Source organism: Delphinus delphis, chromosome 7 (genome assembly GCF_949987515.2).
Source record: "Delphinus delphis chromosome 7, mDelDel1.2, whole genome shotgun sequence".
Classification (NCBI taxonomy): Eukaryota; Metazoa; Chordata; class Mammalia; order Artiodactyla; family Delphinidae; genus Delphinus; species Delphinus delphis.
In genome coordinates this window covers 21,456,903-21,476,772 of record NC_082689.1, presented here as the reverse complement: position 1 = coordinate 21,476,772, position 19,870 = coordinate 21,456,903, and the positions used below count along the sequence as shown (strand labels likewise).

At 44.3% G+C, this 19,870-nt stretch overlaps 1 protein-coding gene across 1 annotated transcript in view; it reads right to left on the bottom strand.

Moving 5' to 3' along the window:
• Window positions 1–19,870, bottom strand: part of MREG (melanoregulin) — a 68,193-nt gene that overhangs the window by 28,979 nt on the left and 19,344 nt on the right. Inside the window, exon 2 of the mRNA XM_060016149.1 lies at window positions 14,175–14,331. Within this exon, the coding sequence (XP_059872132.1) occupies window positions 14,175–14,331 (157 nt within the window). The remainder of the gene's footprint in view (window positions 1–14,174; window positions 14,332–19,870) is intronic.

Sequence of the window (19,870 nt, the reverse complement as noted above, 5' to 3'; positions counted from 1 at the left end):
ACACTGCCCACCTGTGTGCGGCCTCCTAGCGCAAACTGCATCCGTGTAGAAGGAATGAGGTGAACGGTGGCTCAGGTCCTCTGAACCTGGCTCCAAGCTGTTTATGTTTTGAAGCTTTGTCTATGCTTACTTTACTGTTTTTAATATTTTAATTTTATTGGAGTATAATTGATTTACAATGTTGTGTTAGTTTCAGGCGTACATCAAAGTGATTCAGTTATACATATACATATATTCATTCGTTTTTAGATTCTTTTCTCATATAGGTTATCACAGAATATTGGGTAGAGTTCCCTGTGCTATACACAGGTCCCCGTCAGTCATCTATCTTATATATAGCCGTGTGTGTGTGTTCCTCCTAAGCTCCTGATTTATTCCCCGCACCCCACATTTCCCCTTTGGTACCCATAAGTTTGTTTTCGATCTCCATAAGTCTGCTTCTGCTTTATAAATAGGTTCATTTGTATCTTTTTTTAAATTAGATTCCACACATGATTGATATCATATGATAACTTGTCTTTCTCTGCCTGACTTGCTTCACTTAGTATGATAATCGCTGGGTCCAGGCTCCAAATTACTTAATAATAACAATGACAACAGCAACGTGGTAAACAAGCTTGGATGTGACTTTACCTCACCTCTTTTCTAATTAAACAGGACGATTATTTCAAGAGGGTAGACTCAGTTTGTATTCATAAGCCACCTGACCTGTCTCTCCTATCGCAAAACCATCAAAGGGCGCAGCTCCCTCCAGGGCGGTAAACAGCATGGTGTAATAATCGTGTGACAACAGGTACCCAGGAACTGGGTACCTAAATGGAAGGGTGGTTTCATATCAAGAAAAATACGGTCTCCTTCCAGAACACTTCGGCGATTTTAGGACTGAAAAGCCACAGATCTGGGCCCCCATCAGAACCGGGCAGGTGCTGCCATTCCCGCTCGGCACCCACTCAAAACCCAAAAGCTGCACTTATGGAGGACTCCTCGTAAGCCTTCAGATTCCCCAGCTGAGCACATTCACACCGTGGAGACCCAGCGCGCCAGGATCCAGGGCTCTAGCGGGCTCTGTGCAATTAAGAGCCATTTTCAGTTATTCTAAGATGAGCAAAAGACCAATCAAAGGAAGAGGCGGGGGCAGGGTGGTGGGGAGGGTGGGGAAGAATGAACAAATACGTCTCTGTTAATTACCATGTGAATTCACAGGCAGCTGGAGGGAAGGCGAGCTTCAGAGAAAGAGCCTGATCTACTAGATGAATCTTATAATGTTCAAAAGATAAACACCAAGTGACTGCTTCATGCACATTCTGCCATTCAGTCCATTTGGCAGGATTCCTCAAAGTGTGCTCCAGTCCTCCTAAACTAACTCTCATTTCTCTCTCTTAATCTCTCTTTTTCTCTCTCTTCCTCCCTCCCTCCTTCTTCCCACCCCTTCTTCCCCTTTCTCCAACATACCCACACTAAAACAAGACAGATTAGAAAGACCTAAGGAAACAGCCACCACAAAGTGTGCTGTGAGATAATTATTTTATACGAAGTATATGTATACAGAAGCAATACACACATATAGTCTAAAATCGCTTTCAAACAGTACAGAAGACCATAAAGTTAAAAGAAAGTGAAAGTACCCCTTTCTCCATCCACTTCTACTCCCCAGTGGTCACCAAGGCTAAAAAAAGTTCATAGGTAACCTTCCTACGAAGAAATCTTATTGCTGTATATTAGCATACATATGCTTTTATACAAATGGGATCTCTTTCTACACAAATGGGATAATATTATACATGTCCACTTAGCAATAGATCATAACTATCTTTCCAAGCCAGTATCTATAAATCCTACCCTGTTACTTTTTAACCAGTACCTTCATCAAATATTTTTATTTCCAGATTTTTACTTTTCAAAACACTACTGCAGAGAACGCATATCTTTGTTTAACTGTGTGAGAATATCCATAGGATGGACTGCAAACACTGGAACTGCCGGATGAGTTGACATAACTTACATTCAATATCTAAGCTACTCCAGGGACTTCCCTGGTGGTCCAGTGGCTAAGACTCCGCGCTCCCAATGCAGGGAGCCTGGGTTTGATCCCTGATCAGGGAACTAGAGGCCACATGCCGCAACTAACACGCGGCACAGCCAAATAAATAAATAAATAAATATTTTATATATATATATATATATTTGGGCTGCTCAACCTTAAAAGAATTTCAAACCAGTGAATGGGGCCAAAACAACTGTTGCGAAAGCAAAGGAGCTATTTTGATCACAAGGGATACCACTCTGAGGCCACCACTTCCCCTGGGCTCTCTTGGGTCTCAGCCAACAGGAAAATGTAGAACTGTACTGAACGCTGCCACAGGCTGGGCAGAGATTCCTCAAAGCGCAATAGCCTCATCAGCTTCTATGCCTTCAGTCCAGCTTTATATATTAAATAGTAAATCAAGAAAATGAATGTGCCTTCAACTGGAGAGGTGTAGCTGTCCATGGGTAACAGAGATGATGTCATTATTGGATTGGGGAAATAGTCAAGAGGTTCCAAGGGAGAAAATGGGAGAGTAGGACTCGCCGGGCCTTGGCAATGCATTAAATTCTACTGCAGTAATCTACACAGATTATTTCACTCGGACTGAAATGTCTAGAGAGCCCTATCTTCCACTGCTAATCTGCTGGCTCTGTTTGGGTAACTGCCTAGCCCCTTTAATTTGAGCCTTTATTCGAAATATCTCCCTTGGTCTCAGTCGCAGATTCGTCTAATATTACACGGTTCTGGATTTCCCTTGATTCCATATTCTGCTGCCTGCCCTCCCGAATCCCTGCCTGTGTCCAGTTCCTGAAGCTACAGTTCACCTGGGGGTGATGTTCAGAAACCTCTATCTACCACCATCAAGGGGCAGGGTGTCCTAACCAAATCACAGGAATAGCTTTATACTGGAGATGAAAGCACCAGGTTATCACATCTGGAGGCCAACAGCAGTTAACACTGTATATGTAACATACTTAGAGCAGCATCGGGTACACAGTAAGTGTTCCATAGATGGCAGTTGCCATCGATCTCTGATCCCTCTTTCCCAGTCACCTTCTAGTGTGGTCACTCGTTTCCTTTACGTATTTCATTATAGGGGAGAGGCTGGACGGACCGGTCAAGTTTATGGCCCATCAAATGGTTACGTGCATTTGGGTTTATACGGCAGTCTCTTGCAAATTTGATGAGCATTAGTAAAATCCACTATGATGGTTCATTTTATGTTCCAACTTGGTTGGGCCACAGTGCCCAGATATTTGGTCAGTCATTATTCTGGGTGTTTCTGTGAAGGTGTTTTGTGGATGAGATTAATATTTAAATTAGTACACTCCAAGTAAAGCAGATTACTCTCTATAATGTGGGTGGGCCCTACCTAATCACTCGAAGGCTCTAATAAAACAAAGATTGGCCTCCTCTCTGCAGGAAGGAATTCTGCCTTTGGACTTGAATTGCAACTATTCCCTAAGTCTCCAGCCTGCTGGCCTCCCCCATCAGATTCTGAATTCACCAAGCCTCCACAGTTTTGTAAGCCAATTCCTTTAAAAAAATGTAAATAGACAGATGATAGATAGATAGATAGATAGGGATGACAGAATGATACAGATAGATAAGATAGAGAAATAGATAGATATAGGTATAAGTATAGAGATAAAGAGCTATAGAGATACCCATAGTATCACAAGCCTGTGAGCTTTGCATGAACAACCAACCAGGCTCCCTCACGCACATGCCCATTGTGTTGACCTAAGATAGTTGTGAAACTGAAAGTGGGTCCTTATTTTGATGAAACCAGAAATTCTAACTTAATGGCAATAGAAATCAGTTCGTCCTCCTATTGAATTGAGAGGCAGGGGATGTAGGAAGAACAGAAAAGAGTTTTCCACATTGTTGACCCTAAATTAACATCAAGACTAAAAAATATTAGACTCTCAGGGATACAGAGAACTGAAAACACTCATTACAAACCAAGCCTGCCTAATTGAACATTAGACACATTGTTTTTAATAAAATTAACCAATAAATAGACACATCAGGCAGAATTTGAACTTTTGTTGAAACAAATCCTGTATATAAAATAGCACAGATACATTTGAAAAATCAATCACACACTGTTGTTTTCTAAAGAAGGAAATAAGTTGGAAAGTGCCTTTTTTTTTTTCTATAGAGTTCTTTTACCACATGATTATTCCTGCTCACATTTAAAATAAAGGACAAAGAAAATCATTCAGCTATCTGCCCTAAATCCTCAGATCCTTCTAGCTTTCCTTCTCCACCCCAAAGGGAAGGCATCGAACCCTGAATCAGAAGCCCATTTCTGGACACTATCAAGAAGAAACCTCTTCGGGTCTCTCTCTCACTGTCTTTTTTTTTTTTTGCGGTATGCGGGCCTCTCACTGTTGTGGCCTCTCCCGTTGCAGAGCACAGTCTCCGGACGTGCAGGCCCAGCGGCCATGGCTCATGGGCCCAGCCGCTCTGCAGCATGTGGGATCTTCCCGGACCGGGGCACAAACCCGCGTCCCCTGCATCGGCAGGCGGACTCTCAACCACTGCGCCACCAGGGAAGCCCCTCTCACTGTCTTTTAAATGAATAACTCATCAACATCAAAAGACTGCTGTGGAAATCCAGGCAATGCATGGAGGAGGCACCCTGACTCTATGACAGGCAGGCATTTCTGATGATCTCACTTGTTCTAGAAAAAGCCAAAACTATCACTGGGTAGGTCACTGGAGGCTTAACTTGGTATTAATCCCTGTGTTTCAAATTTACAACTAGTCAACTATAATTTAAAAAAAATACAACTCTTGAGGCAGCTTTATGGTTTCTGTTTCTTCTCAGGCCCAACTGGTTTATGCAAGTTGCAAAAAAAACTAATGGAGAGATAGAATTCCTTATCAGTGAATTATCCTTCATATGCGCGCCAATAAACATGTGGTCTGCCTTCTGGAAATCCACCATCACAAGCACAATAACTCAGAAAGCCCAGAGGTGCAGCAACCTGTTACTGCAACAGTGAAGTTCTAGTAATGGAAAGAGATGGCCAGCTCCCTGCCCTTCTCCTACAGGCACGGCATCCTCCTGCAGGTCCCCAGTGCGTTGTACACCCTCTCTGTCACTGACCTGTCAGTACTCCCAAGGTGTACTATCTACTATCTTTCTGGGGCTCCAGGGGAAGAGGGCTAATGAGGACAGAATCTAAAGAGCAGTAAAAGAACCAGGGCCTGGCCATTACATTTTAGTATATGGATGCTTGGAAAAAACAGAATAGAATTCAGGTACAAAGAGCTCCCCCAGTTTTCTGACCTATTTCCCTTCCATGGACAGGCAGCTCAGAGGGAGGCTCTGTCAAGATATCAGCCTCTTCCGGGTTTACATCCCTAAGGCTGATATTCAGTGGTGGTGACTGGCCCACAGTTTCAACTGTCTCTGCTCTATGTGGATGTGAAAACTGATCAATATGAAGTCATCAGCTGTTTTATTGATCAGTTTAGAGGTTAAGAATGGTGATCTTAATAACAAGTGTTGGTGAGGATGTGGATAAATTAGAACTCTCATGCCTTGATGTTGGGAATGTAAAATGGTGCAGACATTGTGGAAAACAGTATGGCGGTTCCTCAAAAAATTAAACATAGAATTACCATATGATCCAGCAATGCCACTTCTGGGTATATACCCAAAAGAATTTAAATCAGGGACTCAAACAAATATTTGTACACCCACGTTCATAGCAGCATTGCTCACATAGGCCAAAAGCTGGAAGCAACCCATGTGCCTGGTGACAGAAGAATGAATAAACAAAATGTGGTTTATACATACAATAGAATATTATTCAGCTTTAAAAAGGAAGGAAATTCTAACACATGCTACAACATGGATGAACCTTGAGGACATTTTGCTAAGTGAAGTGAGCCAGTCACAGAAAGACAAATATCGGGCTTCCCTGGTGGCGCAGTGGTTGAGAGTCCGCCTGCCGATGCAGGGGACACGGGTTCGTGCCCCGGTCCGGGAGGATCCCACATGCCGCGGAGCGGCTGGGCCCGTGAGCCATGGCCGCTGAGCCTGCGCGTCCGGAGCCTGCGCTCCGCAACGGGAGAGGCCACAACAGTGAGAGGCCCGCATACCGCAAAAAAAAAAAAAAAAAAAAAAAAAAGACAAATATCGTATGATTCCATTAATATGCAGTACCTAAAGTAGTCTAATTCACAGACAGAAAGTAGAAAGGTGGTTTCCAGGGACTGGGGGAAGGGGTTATAGGGAGTTACTGTTTAATGGGTATGGAGTTTCAGTTTGGGAAAATGAAAAGTCCTGGAGATGGATGGTGGTGATGACTGCCCAACAACGTGAATGTACTTGATGCCACTGAACTGCCACGACAACATGGATAAAATGCCAAATTTTATGTTATTTATATTTTACCACAATTTTTTAAAAAGGTGATCATATATCCCAGCTTGTCTAGGGCAGCCCCAATTTATATCTTTGGCCTGGCATACTCCATATGAGCACCCCCCTTTCTTCTTAGTTAAGACCTTGTGACTGTGTCCCAAACTGGACAATAAAGAGTATGATCTCCCCGAGTTTAAATGACTGTTCAGTGTCATCTTAGGACAGGCAGAGCTATGACTCTCACCCGCAACTGTCTCATTCCAAAAGGCATGTTTTTCAGCACCTCACATGCTACTGAATATCTAATGATTTTCCCCTTGCCTGCATCGTTTTCTAATATTTGTTGTCTCAACTCTGTTGGCTTACACAGAGCTTTGATGCGCTACCTACTCGGTAAGAAACATGGATTACCTTAATGTTAATATCCAAAAATACTTAGATATTTTTTTAACGTTGAGGGTGGGCAAAGAATAGAAAAGAACCTCACAGACAGACAAACAATGTCTTCTGGTGGAGTCCAATAGATTTTTGTACCCAGAATGGTGCCCAAGGCGTTAAAAATTCCCAAGCAGCATCACCTAGAGGACGTTACATGCACTGCCCAATACAGGTTGATACTAAATAGATACTAAAGTTGTCCACTCGGTGATTCAGTCGGTGCAGGGTGAGTAATGGTTGACAAATACACAGACCAGAGCCGCTGCTCGGCAGGAAGTTAACACCCATTTGGTAACTTTGTCTTTGACCAAAAAGATTCCACTGAGACTCTTTCTAAGCTCAATAGAGACACGGGGGCAGCGTTTCCCATCATACAGGCTTCCAGGTCATACAGACTGAACTACGATCCCAATTCCCCCACTCCAACACCCTGGACAGAGGACCAAAAGCCTCTGATCTTATGTGTCACAATCCCTCTTTCACAGGGATACTGTGAGGCTTCAGTTCTTGCCTGTAACACACGCATTAAGCCGCATGCTACTGCTCAGAACCCAACATAATCCTCCATAAGTATTATTACCTAGAACACAGAGGGTAAGACGGCTTGACTCTCAGATCCTAACGAGTGTTTTTATTCTCTCCCCCTCTAACCCAAACAGTCACTAGCAAAGTCAAATAAAGAATGGTTGCATTCAACAATCTGGATCATCTGGACCCCAAACAAAAAGGCCTTTTGAGAAGCCCAGAATGATCTAGAGAATTGCTTCAATTTTCCACTGTTATTTTGCTCCTTCACGCTTGGCGTAAAACTTGCAGCTCTATCGCCAACCATGGCCAGTGTTCACCCACTTATAGAGAAGTCAGATGGCCTGACCAGAGCGAGCCTCGTCCAGCGAGTGGAGACTTGCTAAGACGGAGCCGTGCAGAGCCCAACCGGAACATCCCACCTCCAAGCGCTGCAGAGCGATGTGGCTGGTACCCGCCCTCTCTCCCACCACCTCACATCCTCCAACCAAACATTCCAGTTAACTCTGTTTTACCCTTTCTTTTAGTACCAGGGATATGACAGGCTAAGCCTATAATCCAGACATTGCAAACAAACCCCTGGGAACTTCTGCTGCTATCTTAAACATTGCATAGGAACTGTTTACAATGCCTGGCAACACTACGCCAGCAGGGAGTCCTGACACACAGGAAGAGCAAACAAATTGTAAACCAGGGACATTTTATGTTTTTGCCTCTATAGTTTTAAAAAATAATAACATGTAGCTGTTCCCAGGGGTTCAGCAGAGGGAGGTTTTCAGGTTTTCACAGGATGGCTTGAGCCACACAAGCATCTGGTGTTCACATGGTTCCTGCCAGTGTATAAATACTGCTTTGCTCAGTGACAGGCGCTTATCATCAGAATGACAAACATTTCCGAGCATGCAATTACTTAATAGCTTTAAAAATAAGCCTAGAATTTCTATCACCGATTATGTCAAACAAACATCACCTATTTTGAACCAGCATAGTCCTAAAAGTGTTTATGAAAACGATTTGATTTTCAGCACTTACATTCTTAATTTTATTTACTTTTTATTTTTGGCTGCATTGGGTCTTCATTTCTGCGGGCGGACTTTCTCTAGTTGCAGCCAGCGGGGGGCTACTCTTCGCTGCAGTGCGCAGGCTTCTCATCGCTGTGGCCTCTCTTGTTGCAGAGCACGGGCTCTAGGCACGCGGGCTTCAGTAGTTGTGGCTCGTGGGCTCTAGAGCACTGGCTCAGTAGTTGTGGCTCACGGGCTTAGTTGCTCCGCGGCAAGTGGGATCTCCCTGGACCAGGGCTTGAACCCGTGTCCCCTGCACTGGCAGGTGGATTCTTAACCACTGTGCCACCAGGGAAGCCCAGTACTTACATTCTTAATCAAAAATGTAAAAGCCTTCTTTAACAGAGTAAAAATCTTGAAGCCATGCACGAACTCCTAAAAGAACTATTACCGAACCTTCAGAAGGGGCACCAAATAACACATCAGAGAACACTGAACAAAGAGACGAAGGGATGGGGCTTCCCTGGTGGCGCAGTGGTTGGGAGTCCGCCTGCTGATGCAGGGGACGCGGGTTCGTGCGCCGGTCCGGGAAGATCCCACATGCCGCGGAGCGGCTGGGCCCCTGAGCCATGGCCGCTGAGCCTGCGCGTCCAGAGCCTGTGCTCCACAACGGGAGAGGCCACAACAGTGAGAGGCCCACGTACAGCTAAAAAAAAAAACAAAACTGAAACCCTGGGTTGCAGTCTTAACCAGCTGTACTCACTGTGTAAATGCATAATTTGGGAAAAGTGTATTATGACTGGGACCACTTCCTGAACTGCAATCACGATCCCCAAACCAAACATAGTTCTTAGTCCACCGATGTGAGCGTCCCTTTCATATCATTGGTTTCAAAAAGTCACAGAAATAGGCTTTGGACAGATTCTGTTCATGCATTTTGAAAGCTACATGGGATCACAGACAATATCTAGTCCCCTCTAACAATTTCAATCGTGGTGCTCATTATATATTTTGTCTCTGGATTCATAAAGCCCAGATTCAAATCCTGACTCCATACCTTCAACTGTGTGGCCTTGGACAAGTTGCTTCAAATAGAAATAATAACGGCACCCACCTCACAGTTGTCGTGTAGAGGACTTAATTAATCTATGTCAAGAGGTTGAACAGTGCTTGCCACTGTTTTCACTATTATCTTGGAGGACAAGATCGTTCAGTGTGATTAGAATTATTTATACAAAATAAGTAAATAAGGTACAGTGATATTTCATTAACCATTACTAAGCTCCCTAGAACAGAGTGTTATGTGAAGTACAACTACGTTGATGAAAATGAACATAAGGATAATGATGTAGTGACATGACTTTGAGGTTGTTTACTATTTCTTCGGTACGCAGGCCTCTCACTGCTGTGGCCTCTCCCGTTGCGGAGCACAGGCTCCGGACGCGCGGGCTCAGCGGCCATGGCTCAGGGGCCCAGCCGCTCCGCGGCATGTGGGATCTTCCCGGACCGGGGCACGAACCCGCGTCCCCTGCATCGGCAGGCGGACTCTCAACCACTGCGCCACCAGGGAAGCCCAATGTTTACTATTTCTTAAACATAAAGTATTTTACAAAGTCAAAGATGAGAGCAAAATTTTTTCACTACTTGGAGATCTGTAAATGCATCAGTTATTCTGCTGACAGTCTTCAAGCTTTTGAAGGCTTGTGTAAATAGAAGTGGATTATATTAGAATTAAATAATGTTATTGTTTTATTTTCTGACACTGCAAGTAATTTTAAGTTCATGCCTTTGCTTCATTATTTGCTCTCCTATATGTCTTCTTTTCTGATTTTTTTTCCAATTTGGGACAACACAGCGAATGTAGCTTTAACTATATTTGCAGCCCTTCCTCCACCAGCTCCAGATTCAGAAAGGGAATGTAGGCGGTGCACACACTGTTTTGAAATTACTCTTCATTTTTCATAGAATTCCAAATATGGACGTTCCTGGGTCTTTCACGCTATTGCTACTCAAGAAAAAACATAATGTTCAGTTTTCCTTAACGCCTTGCTTGAGCTTCTAAATTGTATCATGCAAAAATATCTAGGGTTTCTTGTTCCTTAGTAGGTGGAATTTGTTTTTCCCTCAAAACTAAAATCCTCCGTTTTATTAAAATTTGTACCAATTTTACCCTGCATGAAAAAGAAAATAAGCAATATGAATGTTCAAACTTAAAACAACCCCAGCTTCCCCCTTCTACCTTTTAAATCAATGGTGAGTTCATTTTTCAATCATACTGAACAAAATAACAATAATATCAAGTAGTAGCAGTCCTTATTGTAAATGTTCCTTATATATCAGTAGCCCATAAACGTATTTTGTTTAGCTGACACACTTTTTTAATGTGAGCTACCATTTAAAAATCTGGACATTTTATAGGTAAGTTTGGATTTTTAGCTTCTCTTAAAAATCCAAAGTTCTGGCAATTCCATCCTCAGCATGGCAAACAGCTATCTGGAGCTTAGCAGCTGCTCCTCTTAAACACTGAATGAACTCCCAATGCTAGTGAGTTTTGCACCCTGAAGTGTTTTTTCTAGGTTCCCCCAAGAACGAAGCACTGTGACAAATTCCAACATTTTAAATACACACATACTCTTTTTTTTTTTTTTTTTTTTCCGGTACGCGGGCCTCTCACTGTTGTGGCCTCTCCCGTTGCGGAGCACAGGCTGCGGACGCGCAGGCTCAGCGGCCATGGCTCACGGGCCCAGCCGCTCTGCGGCATGTGGGATCCTCCCGGACTGGGGCACGAACCCGCATCCCCTGCATCGGCAGAAGGACCCCCAACCACTGCGCCACCAGGGAAGCCCCACACATACTCTTTGATCCAGCAATTCTACTCCTGAAAAAATAATGGCAGGGCACACAAGTATATATGGATACCCACTGTAGCATTGCTTCTGCTCCTAATAGCAAAAAACCTGAATCAACCTAAATATGAATAGGGACTGGCTGAATAAATGATAGTGAATTCATGCAAGAGAATACAAGAGAGCCCCCAAAACCACTAAGGTAAATCTACACATGTTGAAGTGAAAATATGTCCAAAATATATTATTAAGTGGAAAAAAAGCAGGGTACAGAATGATATGTAATGTATGATCCAATCTGTGGGAAAATGAATAGATATATTAATATATGCTTTTATATGCATTTCAAATTTTTGGAAGAAAATATATGAAACATTTTTAACCATGTATATATATTATGTATGTATGTACACATACAAACCTTAAAATATATATTTTATATATACCTTGTGTATGTATATTTTTTTTTTTTTACACCTGAAAAAAAAAGGAAGCACCATGAACAGAGACATTTCATAACATTTCATGTAAAATCATCATCATCACATCTTCATGTTGTTGACCTGACGGCCTGTCCTGGTTGCAGAGTTCCTCTAGAGTTAAACTTGACTTCATTTCTTAGGCAAGGAGAAGAAAAAGCCTTCGGGGCGGGATGAATTGGGAGACTGGGATTGACATATATACACTAATATGTATAAAATAGATAGCTAATAAGAACCTGCTGTACAAAAAAATAAAATAAAATTCAAAAAAAAATCTCTGGGGATGGGGTCCAGGAAACTTATTTTCAAAGTAATTCTTATATACACTCAAGTTTGAGAATCACTGTTATAAAAAGTTCCCCAAAACGGGACCTGTAACCATTTAAAGTAGAGGTAAAGTGTAAGACAGAGACATGATCCGTGCCGCTGAGAAGTTTACCAGTCAAACTACGTACAGAACATTTCTACATCTGGAACTCACTCGTTGTACACTACTCCATTAAATATGAATGTGAGGTGCTGTATATATACATGTTACACAACATTAAATGGCCTAGATGACAAAGTAGTGGTGTACTTGTATTCAAATCAAGAAGAGGTTTTTTCCAACATATTGAGGAAAATATAGGAGAAAAGACATTGCTTCTATGCTTACTTATTTCTTCTGTACCAGAATAATAGAGGATTGAATTTCAGCTAATAAGAAAAAAAAGAAAAAGAAAAAGGAAAAGCCTTCTGGAAGGCCCTTCACACAGGTCCAAGAGCAGCACAGAAATGACACGGCGGCTGCTTTGGAAGCCATGCTTATTCAGAGCGCTTTGCAGCTCACGTTGCCTCCTCTACTGCCTTTTCAAAAGTAAAGACAAACAGGGCAGAGAGACAAGAGCTCCTCCAGAGACAGCTGCCAGGCTCAGGGCAAACACCCTTCAAGCCCCTTTCACATCTGGCCTGAGGCCCTGCGGAGACAGAGAAACGTGTGCTATATATATGTATATCACTTCCCTATTGCTGTCACAGCTTTGCACAGAGTGGAGAAAGAAAAGGAAGAAAAGAGAAGAACTAGTTCCATTCTCACCAGCAGAAACCCTAACTGGTCAGCCCAATACAGCAGGGTAAGGATTAGCGCTTCCCATTAAAGGGAAAACAAGGTCATGCAAGAATTCCTGTCCATATGCTCAGGAAGGGCAGCCAGGATGGCTATTCCTGGCCTGAGCAGCCTTTATCATGTCCTTTAAATGTTACCAGTGGAGGAGGGGATAGCAGGGGGGAAGCCAGGGGTAGCGCAGTGCATGGCCACTAATATGTTATGCCTCTGACTTAAGCGCTGTGATGGATATCTAGCAGGAGTTGTCCCTACTAGCACTCCACACCCAAGAAAGGATGCTCATCAAAGCCACTGCGGGACTCTCCAGCCTACTCTTCGACCCCAGGCCTCAAGAATCAGAGGCAACTGTCATTCCCCACCTCTCAGCCCACCTCCAACCCCCCAAAGGCATCCCAAGTCACACCAGAATAAAAGGACCGGGACACATGACTCTTCTAAAGTTATCATCTCCTGCTAACGCATGTTTTCGGGGGAAAAACAGTTAACAATTCCCCCGCAATAAACCTGCTCCCATACATACACACTCTGGTGCTTTTCTTCATAGCCTAAGCCTGAGATTTTAAATGTCTCTGTTCTTCTCAATGACTATACGATACAAAGGAAAACATAAAGTGATATCTAATATAGGCATCTACTCAGAACTAACAGATGAACACAGAAGTTAGAAAACTTAGCGTGTATTACTTGGAAAATGATACACATAATATTATATTGTATTATGATAGTACTATAATACTACATTTGGAATAAAGGAGAAAATAAAATATCATCCCTTTTGCTGTTTTCTCTTCATTTATGAAGTTGTCTCCTTCTCAGTATTCTGGTGTTCTCATATCAATGACTTTGAGTAAAAGAGTGGTTTCAAGCCTTATCACAAAAATCACCTCAAATATGGCAGATACACTGTTTGATCCATAAGCACAATTTAAGAAGATACAAACAGAGAAAAAAAAAACAATTCAGGCCCCATTAATTCAGAAGTAGTGATGATGCAAAGTACCTCTCAACCTTCAGTCTGAATCTTTAATGGTGGCTTGCTAAACAGTTGGAAAGATTAGAGATGGACTGGTTAAGCCATTTAAGACCATAAAGTATTTTCACGATCTGAACAGCACTGCCTTGCTGTTTCCCTACTGCTGTAATTTGTATCATTAAAGTAACAATTAGAAATCAGTCTTATCTGTGTATTAAACAGGTGTACCAAGACCAGCTAAAATTAGCAACTAGATGCTGCTAAAAGACCTGCCCTACCTTTCACACATCTCATCCTTCATTCTTTCCTCTATTCTAAGCTGGTCTTCTCCGTTATTGCTGTTTTTCACTGGACATTATCACCTGTGCACAGCAAGATCTCAAAAGGTGCTTACCTCTGAATCTTTGGCCTGTTGATTACGAACAACGATCAAATTGTAGAGGATCCTGTCATCATCTGCCTCTGTGTGGGACACATCGTGAGGCACACTCCACAGATTCTTTTCATCATCCCTCGCCAGCGTGGCTCCAAAGGAAGAATATGGATTATCGCTATGGGATAAAAGAGGGGGTATAAGGGCTTTGTAATATGTATTAAATATGATATATACATCATATGTAGCTAATATATAATATAAATAAAAATGTATATAATATAACATATAAATATATATATTCCTAACAAAAGAATCTGAATTGTCTTTAATAATTAAGTATAACACAATAGAACAACAAAGAAATCACTTTAAAAACCACAGCGGGACTTCCCTGGCGGCGTAGTGGTTAAGAATCCGCCTGCCAATGCAGGGGACACAGGTTCGAGCCCTGGTCCAGGAAGATCCCACATGCCGTGGAGCAACTAAGCCCGTGCGCCACAACTACTCAGCCTGCGCTCTAGAGCCTGCGTGCCACAACTCCTGAAGCCTACGCGCCTAGAGCTCATGCTCTGCAACAAGAGAAGCCACCGCAGTGAGAAGCCCATGTACCGCAATGAAGAGTAGCCCCCGCTCGCCGCAACTAGAGAAAGCCCACGCACAGCAATGAAGACCCAGAGCAGCCAAAAACAAATAAATAAATAATAAAAACAACAGAGGACAGATACAACAGGATACCTGGGCAGAGGAAATTTTACTATGTTAAGTGTGAAATTTAGCACAGAGTACCCCAGCAGCTAAGAAAAAAAAAAAGAAAAAAAGAAATCCAATGGGGAATAGAATTCTCATGATTAAAAGAAGAAAACAATTAACATGAAGAGATGAACTTTTTACTGGCTCTGAATTCAAGGAAATGCAGTTAATGTAGAGTGCAATGGTATGGCGTATCTGTCAAATTCCCTACAACAAGAAAACTAAGTAATAAACATGCACATCCAAATACTTTCAATAAACAATATGGGATGTTGCGTAAGGATTTCAGGAGCCCCATGTTGTATATCTGTCTCATGGTTTACCCTCTACGAGGCAGTATCCATGCTCGGGCTTAGGAGGAGCTGAGTGGCAGAGCATCATCCCTAGGACATGCTTATACACAGACCTGGTAAACTTCCGTGGGACTGGTCAGGTAGGATCATGCAGGTGTTATCCCCATCATCTAATAATATGCGTGAGGCACTGACCCCATGTTAATTACAGGGCTCAATAAAATTGTGAGCAACACGGACATGGTCCCTATCCTTGGACCTCACTAGAGGGAAACACAGTAATGAATGATCACGTGACTATATAATTAAAAACTGTGAGAAGTTCTATAAAGGAGGAGTTCAGGGAGCTGTGAGAGCTAGCGAGGGTAGCAACAGGTAGGCATTGTGGAAAAGGGGTGCTTGAGCTCTAAGCTGAAAGACAAGAACAGAGTTCCAAACAAAGGAAATGGCATGTTCAAAGGCCCTGGGGTGGGAGGAAGCAGGATGTATGCATGAGAAGAAGGGGGATGTTGGCTAGTGAGTGAAAAAGAAGCTGAGGAGGCCGTTGGGGCCAGATAGCCCTGGCTTTGTAGGCCGTGTTTTCTAACATTCTTCAGAAATGTGGTCTTTATTCCTAAGAACGAGGTAAGATGAGGAAGGGTTTTAAGCAGGACTGTGATGTGACATGAACAGTATTACATCTTGAAAGATCTTTCTGGCTAAAGTGTGGAGAATGCTACAGAGGGGTGAAGAGTGGACTTGGGGGATTCATTAAGATGCAGCTGAGGTAACTCGGGTGAGACAGCATCGGTATCAAGATCAGAATGACAGCGTGCAGCTGCAGAAAAGTGCATTATCTGGGAGCAGGAGAGGGTAGAAGCCCTCTGGCTTTTCACCTGTGTGGTGAGTGATGCCCTTGTCTGAGGCAGAGCTAGGATGCCCCACGGCCAAGGGGTGGCAAACACATCTGCAGGTGTGACATGAGTGAAGAGCAAATGAGGACAGACAGTGGATACCAGATAAGCAGACAGCACCTGGGAAGGAGGGATGAGAGTAACTGACAGCTGGACTGAAGGTAAATGTTAAGGTTTAAACAAACATGAAATACTCAGAAGTTGGCTCTAAGGAGATCTTGCCACTGAAAGCAAAGTCCTGGTCACAAAATTGGGGCTCAGCACAGGAACCCTCCCATCAAGGGAAGGGCTCCAGTGCTTGAGTGATGGGGTACAGGTCAGGCTTGAGAGAGCCAACCACGGCCCACTTGTGAAAACTGGGGAAAAGAGGGGATGGGATCTTGGAACCAAGGCCGGCAGGAGGCCAGCTACCTAAATGGATGCTGGAAAGCGCTTTTTAAATCCCTCTAGCTGAGGTTCAGAAGTGGAGGGTCTGAGACTGGGCAGTGATCGGAGTTATGGAGAAAGAGTGACTTACAGGGAACCAGACACAGCTCGACCACCGTGTTCTCAGAACTGCCGGGTTTTCCCTTAGCCACCTGGCACCGCAAAGGCTGAAGTACAGAGAGACCCACTCCTCTTAAGAATGATAAGCCAGTGAAAGAGGAGGCGAATGAGGCCTTGGTGCCCACATGGGCTTTAACGAGCACGTCAAACTCATTCATTCATTCATTCAGTTGTTTGTTTATTCAACAAGTGTATACTGGTGCCGGGATGGGTGCTCTGCAGACTCGAAAATAAAGAGCACATTGTCCCTGCTGCTGGTGTGACTATAATGGAAGGAGGTAAGTATTTTTTCTTCTTAAGTGCAAACAGGAAATTGTAGGAACAGGGAAGGAGTGACACATTATGTTTGATGAGAAGGAAGTTCGAGAAAGGTTTCGCGGAGGCGACAACATCTAACCCAGACCTAAGGAGTACACAGTCTTTCCTCAGGAAGAGAAGCATGGGGAAAGGTGTTCCTGGCAGACGGAACACCACCAGCAGTGTATGGAGGCTTAAGGTGCCGGCAGGGCTGGGGAATTCCAAGTGTTCACGCAGGCCCACCACACAGGCCCAGAGGGAGGGAAGAAAAGGTGATTTGGGGTCAGACTGAGGATCTGCTGCAGTTCAGCCTTTGTTCTGTGAATGGTGACCAGTTATCAAGGTGGTTTTGAGCCTTGTCGGGTCTGGGTTTTACAGAAACAGCCCTGGACAGAGAAGGAACAGAGAGATAGCTCAGGAGGCTGTCACAGTCAACTGTCACAAGAGGGTAGGTGTGGCTTTCCTGCCATGTTCTTTGAGTTCCTAGTGTCAGGGGGCTTCAGGACCACTGTTGGGGAGGAGTGGGGCAGGAGATGGGCAGGGCTGCCCGGGCAGAGAGAGAAGGAAGCCGCTCTGTTTAAACCTCATTTGTTAGAGTTACAAGGAAGATTTCTTTGGGGCATAGGAAAGGTGGAGTTCTATTGATAAATAAGTACAGGTTTAATTCTAAACGTTTCAAAATACTGGTTGGGGTGAGAGCGAAGGAGGGTGTGGGCTCGAGAACAAGAGGGGGGAATAGCTGCGAGAGGATGGGTTCCAGCAGCATCACAGACTCTCAGACGTGGCCGCCCTGGTGACGGTGATGGGTGGCACAGAAGTGGAAGGAGAGGAGTCAGTGCTGACCGTGTGAGGGCGATGCCTTTCCCTGGGACGGCTCGGAGGAAGCCAAGGCCGACCTGCAGGCCTGCAGGACGTGCAGACAGCAACCAGGATCTGGGCTTAGGAGTGAGGACAGGGCGGGAGATCGAGACTTGGGAGAAATGCTCATGCATCTCCATCACTGCAGAAGCCAGGGGATCAGAGGAAGCGTCTGGAAACAAGCAGGGAGTGACGAAAGGAGCAGGGGTGGAAAGCAGACTGGAGAGACCAGGGGAGCCCAGAGAGATAGAGAACACTGGGACAAAGACGAGTTCCCAAGAGCAGGCAGCACTGCAGTGTCAGGGCGTGAAGAGTATTAACTCCAACTTCTTTTTGCCTAAATAGATTTTGCAGCCAGGGATAAACCACACGGTGCTCTACCCAAGGGCCTCCACGCTCCATCCCTCCTGTCATACAACCATCTGAGGTCAGAAGGATGGATGACGCTACCGCCCTTTGCAGGCAGGAACAAGCCTAACAAGTTGTTTCACTTCTCCCGAGACAGGCAGCCAGAGGACAGTCCCCCACAGCACGAGGTCCTCGATGGGGCGTCTCCAAGCAGCCACGGTCATGAGACTGAATCCAAGTGCTGTGACGGAGATACACCCACAAACGCATGGGCTCGGCAAATTCCCCTGGGGCTTCTCCTCAAGGCATCCAGACCCCGGGGACACAGCTCGCACCAGGAGCTGCAGCCACTGGCTGCTGACACCACAGCACACATCCCTCCTGGGTCCTAAACCTCGAGTGCGTTCCAAAACCGGTATTTTATTTTTCCCTAAGTTTGTTTCATCTGTACGAGTCTTGTCTCTTCATCAAGTTGATACGTTCCTCTAGGGCAGGGATTGTACCCAGTATTTCTTTCACATCCCACATCACCTGGCAGGAGTGGGCACAGAGTAGCTGCTTTAAAAGTATTAAGTATCCAATACTTAAATGGAACAAACTGAGCTGTGATCCCGACGTGCTAAAGGAAACCCCAGACATAGCTCAGTAAAGCTTCCGTAGACCAGGAGGTTTAGACGTTGGCCGGTACCCACCTGAATAATCAGGCATAGACAACATTTGACCAAGAATAAGCTATCTTGGTCCCTATCTACTTGATAACCCACAGTTTCTTTTCATGCTTTGAGAAGACAGCCGCCTCCCTGGTCAGTTGCTCCTACCCTCTCACAACCAATCAATCAATCAATCAATCAATCTCTCTGTCTTCTCTTTTTCTCTCTACTCCCCCCACCACCCACATACACGTGTGTCTCCAGCCAATGTTAAACAGTAGCTTCTCATCCTTAACTTACAATTGCTGTAGGCAGGTCAGTGTCGGGCCTGTGTGGATGTCTCCAGACAGGTAGTGCCTCCCCAGCTCGCCCTCATTAGGGGCAGTGCTCCCCTGAAGCAGTGTGAGCAATGACTCTCCCCCAGGGTGATGCTCTCAAGCTTGGGGTCTAGGCTGCTGTCCTCTGCAGTGCAGCCCGACTCCGCTTGGCTGCCTACCTCACCTGGACCTCGCTCCCACCACCTTCTTCTCATCCGTTAGAGTTACAAGTCAGGGTTCTTTGGGGGCACAGACATGGTGGGGTTCACTGCTAAATAAATCATTAATAATTTCACCAAAACACCAATCAAGGTGAAAGTGAATGAGGGAAGGACCTGTCAGACCAGCCTGGCTCCTGGGATCCCTGGTCCCCATTCCTTTCGTCCTGCTCCACCATCCAGTCAAGGCAGCATCCACTTTGTTGGGGTTTTTTTCTTTTTTTTTAATTTAATTTTATTTATTTATTTTTATACAGCAGGTTTTTACTAGTTATCTATTTTATACATATTGGTGTATATATGTCAATCCCAATCTCCCAATTCATCCCACTACCACCACTGCCCCCCCCACCCCTCTTTCCCCCCTTGGTGTCCATATGTTTGTTCTCTACATGTGTGTCTCTATTTTGAAACTTTAGGATGAAGAAGAGACCAGAGCAAAGAAAGGCCTAAAGTAAACAACTAAAGAAGCAGCTTGGGAACCTCTGTGCTCCTGAAACTGTGAAGGACTGTGGGACCTGTGTAAAGAAAGCTCCGTGCAAAG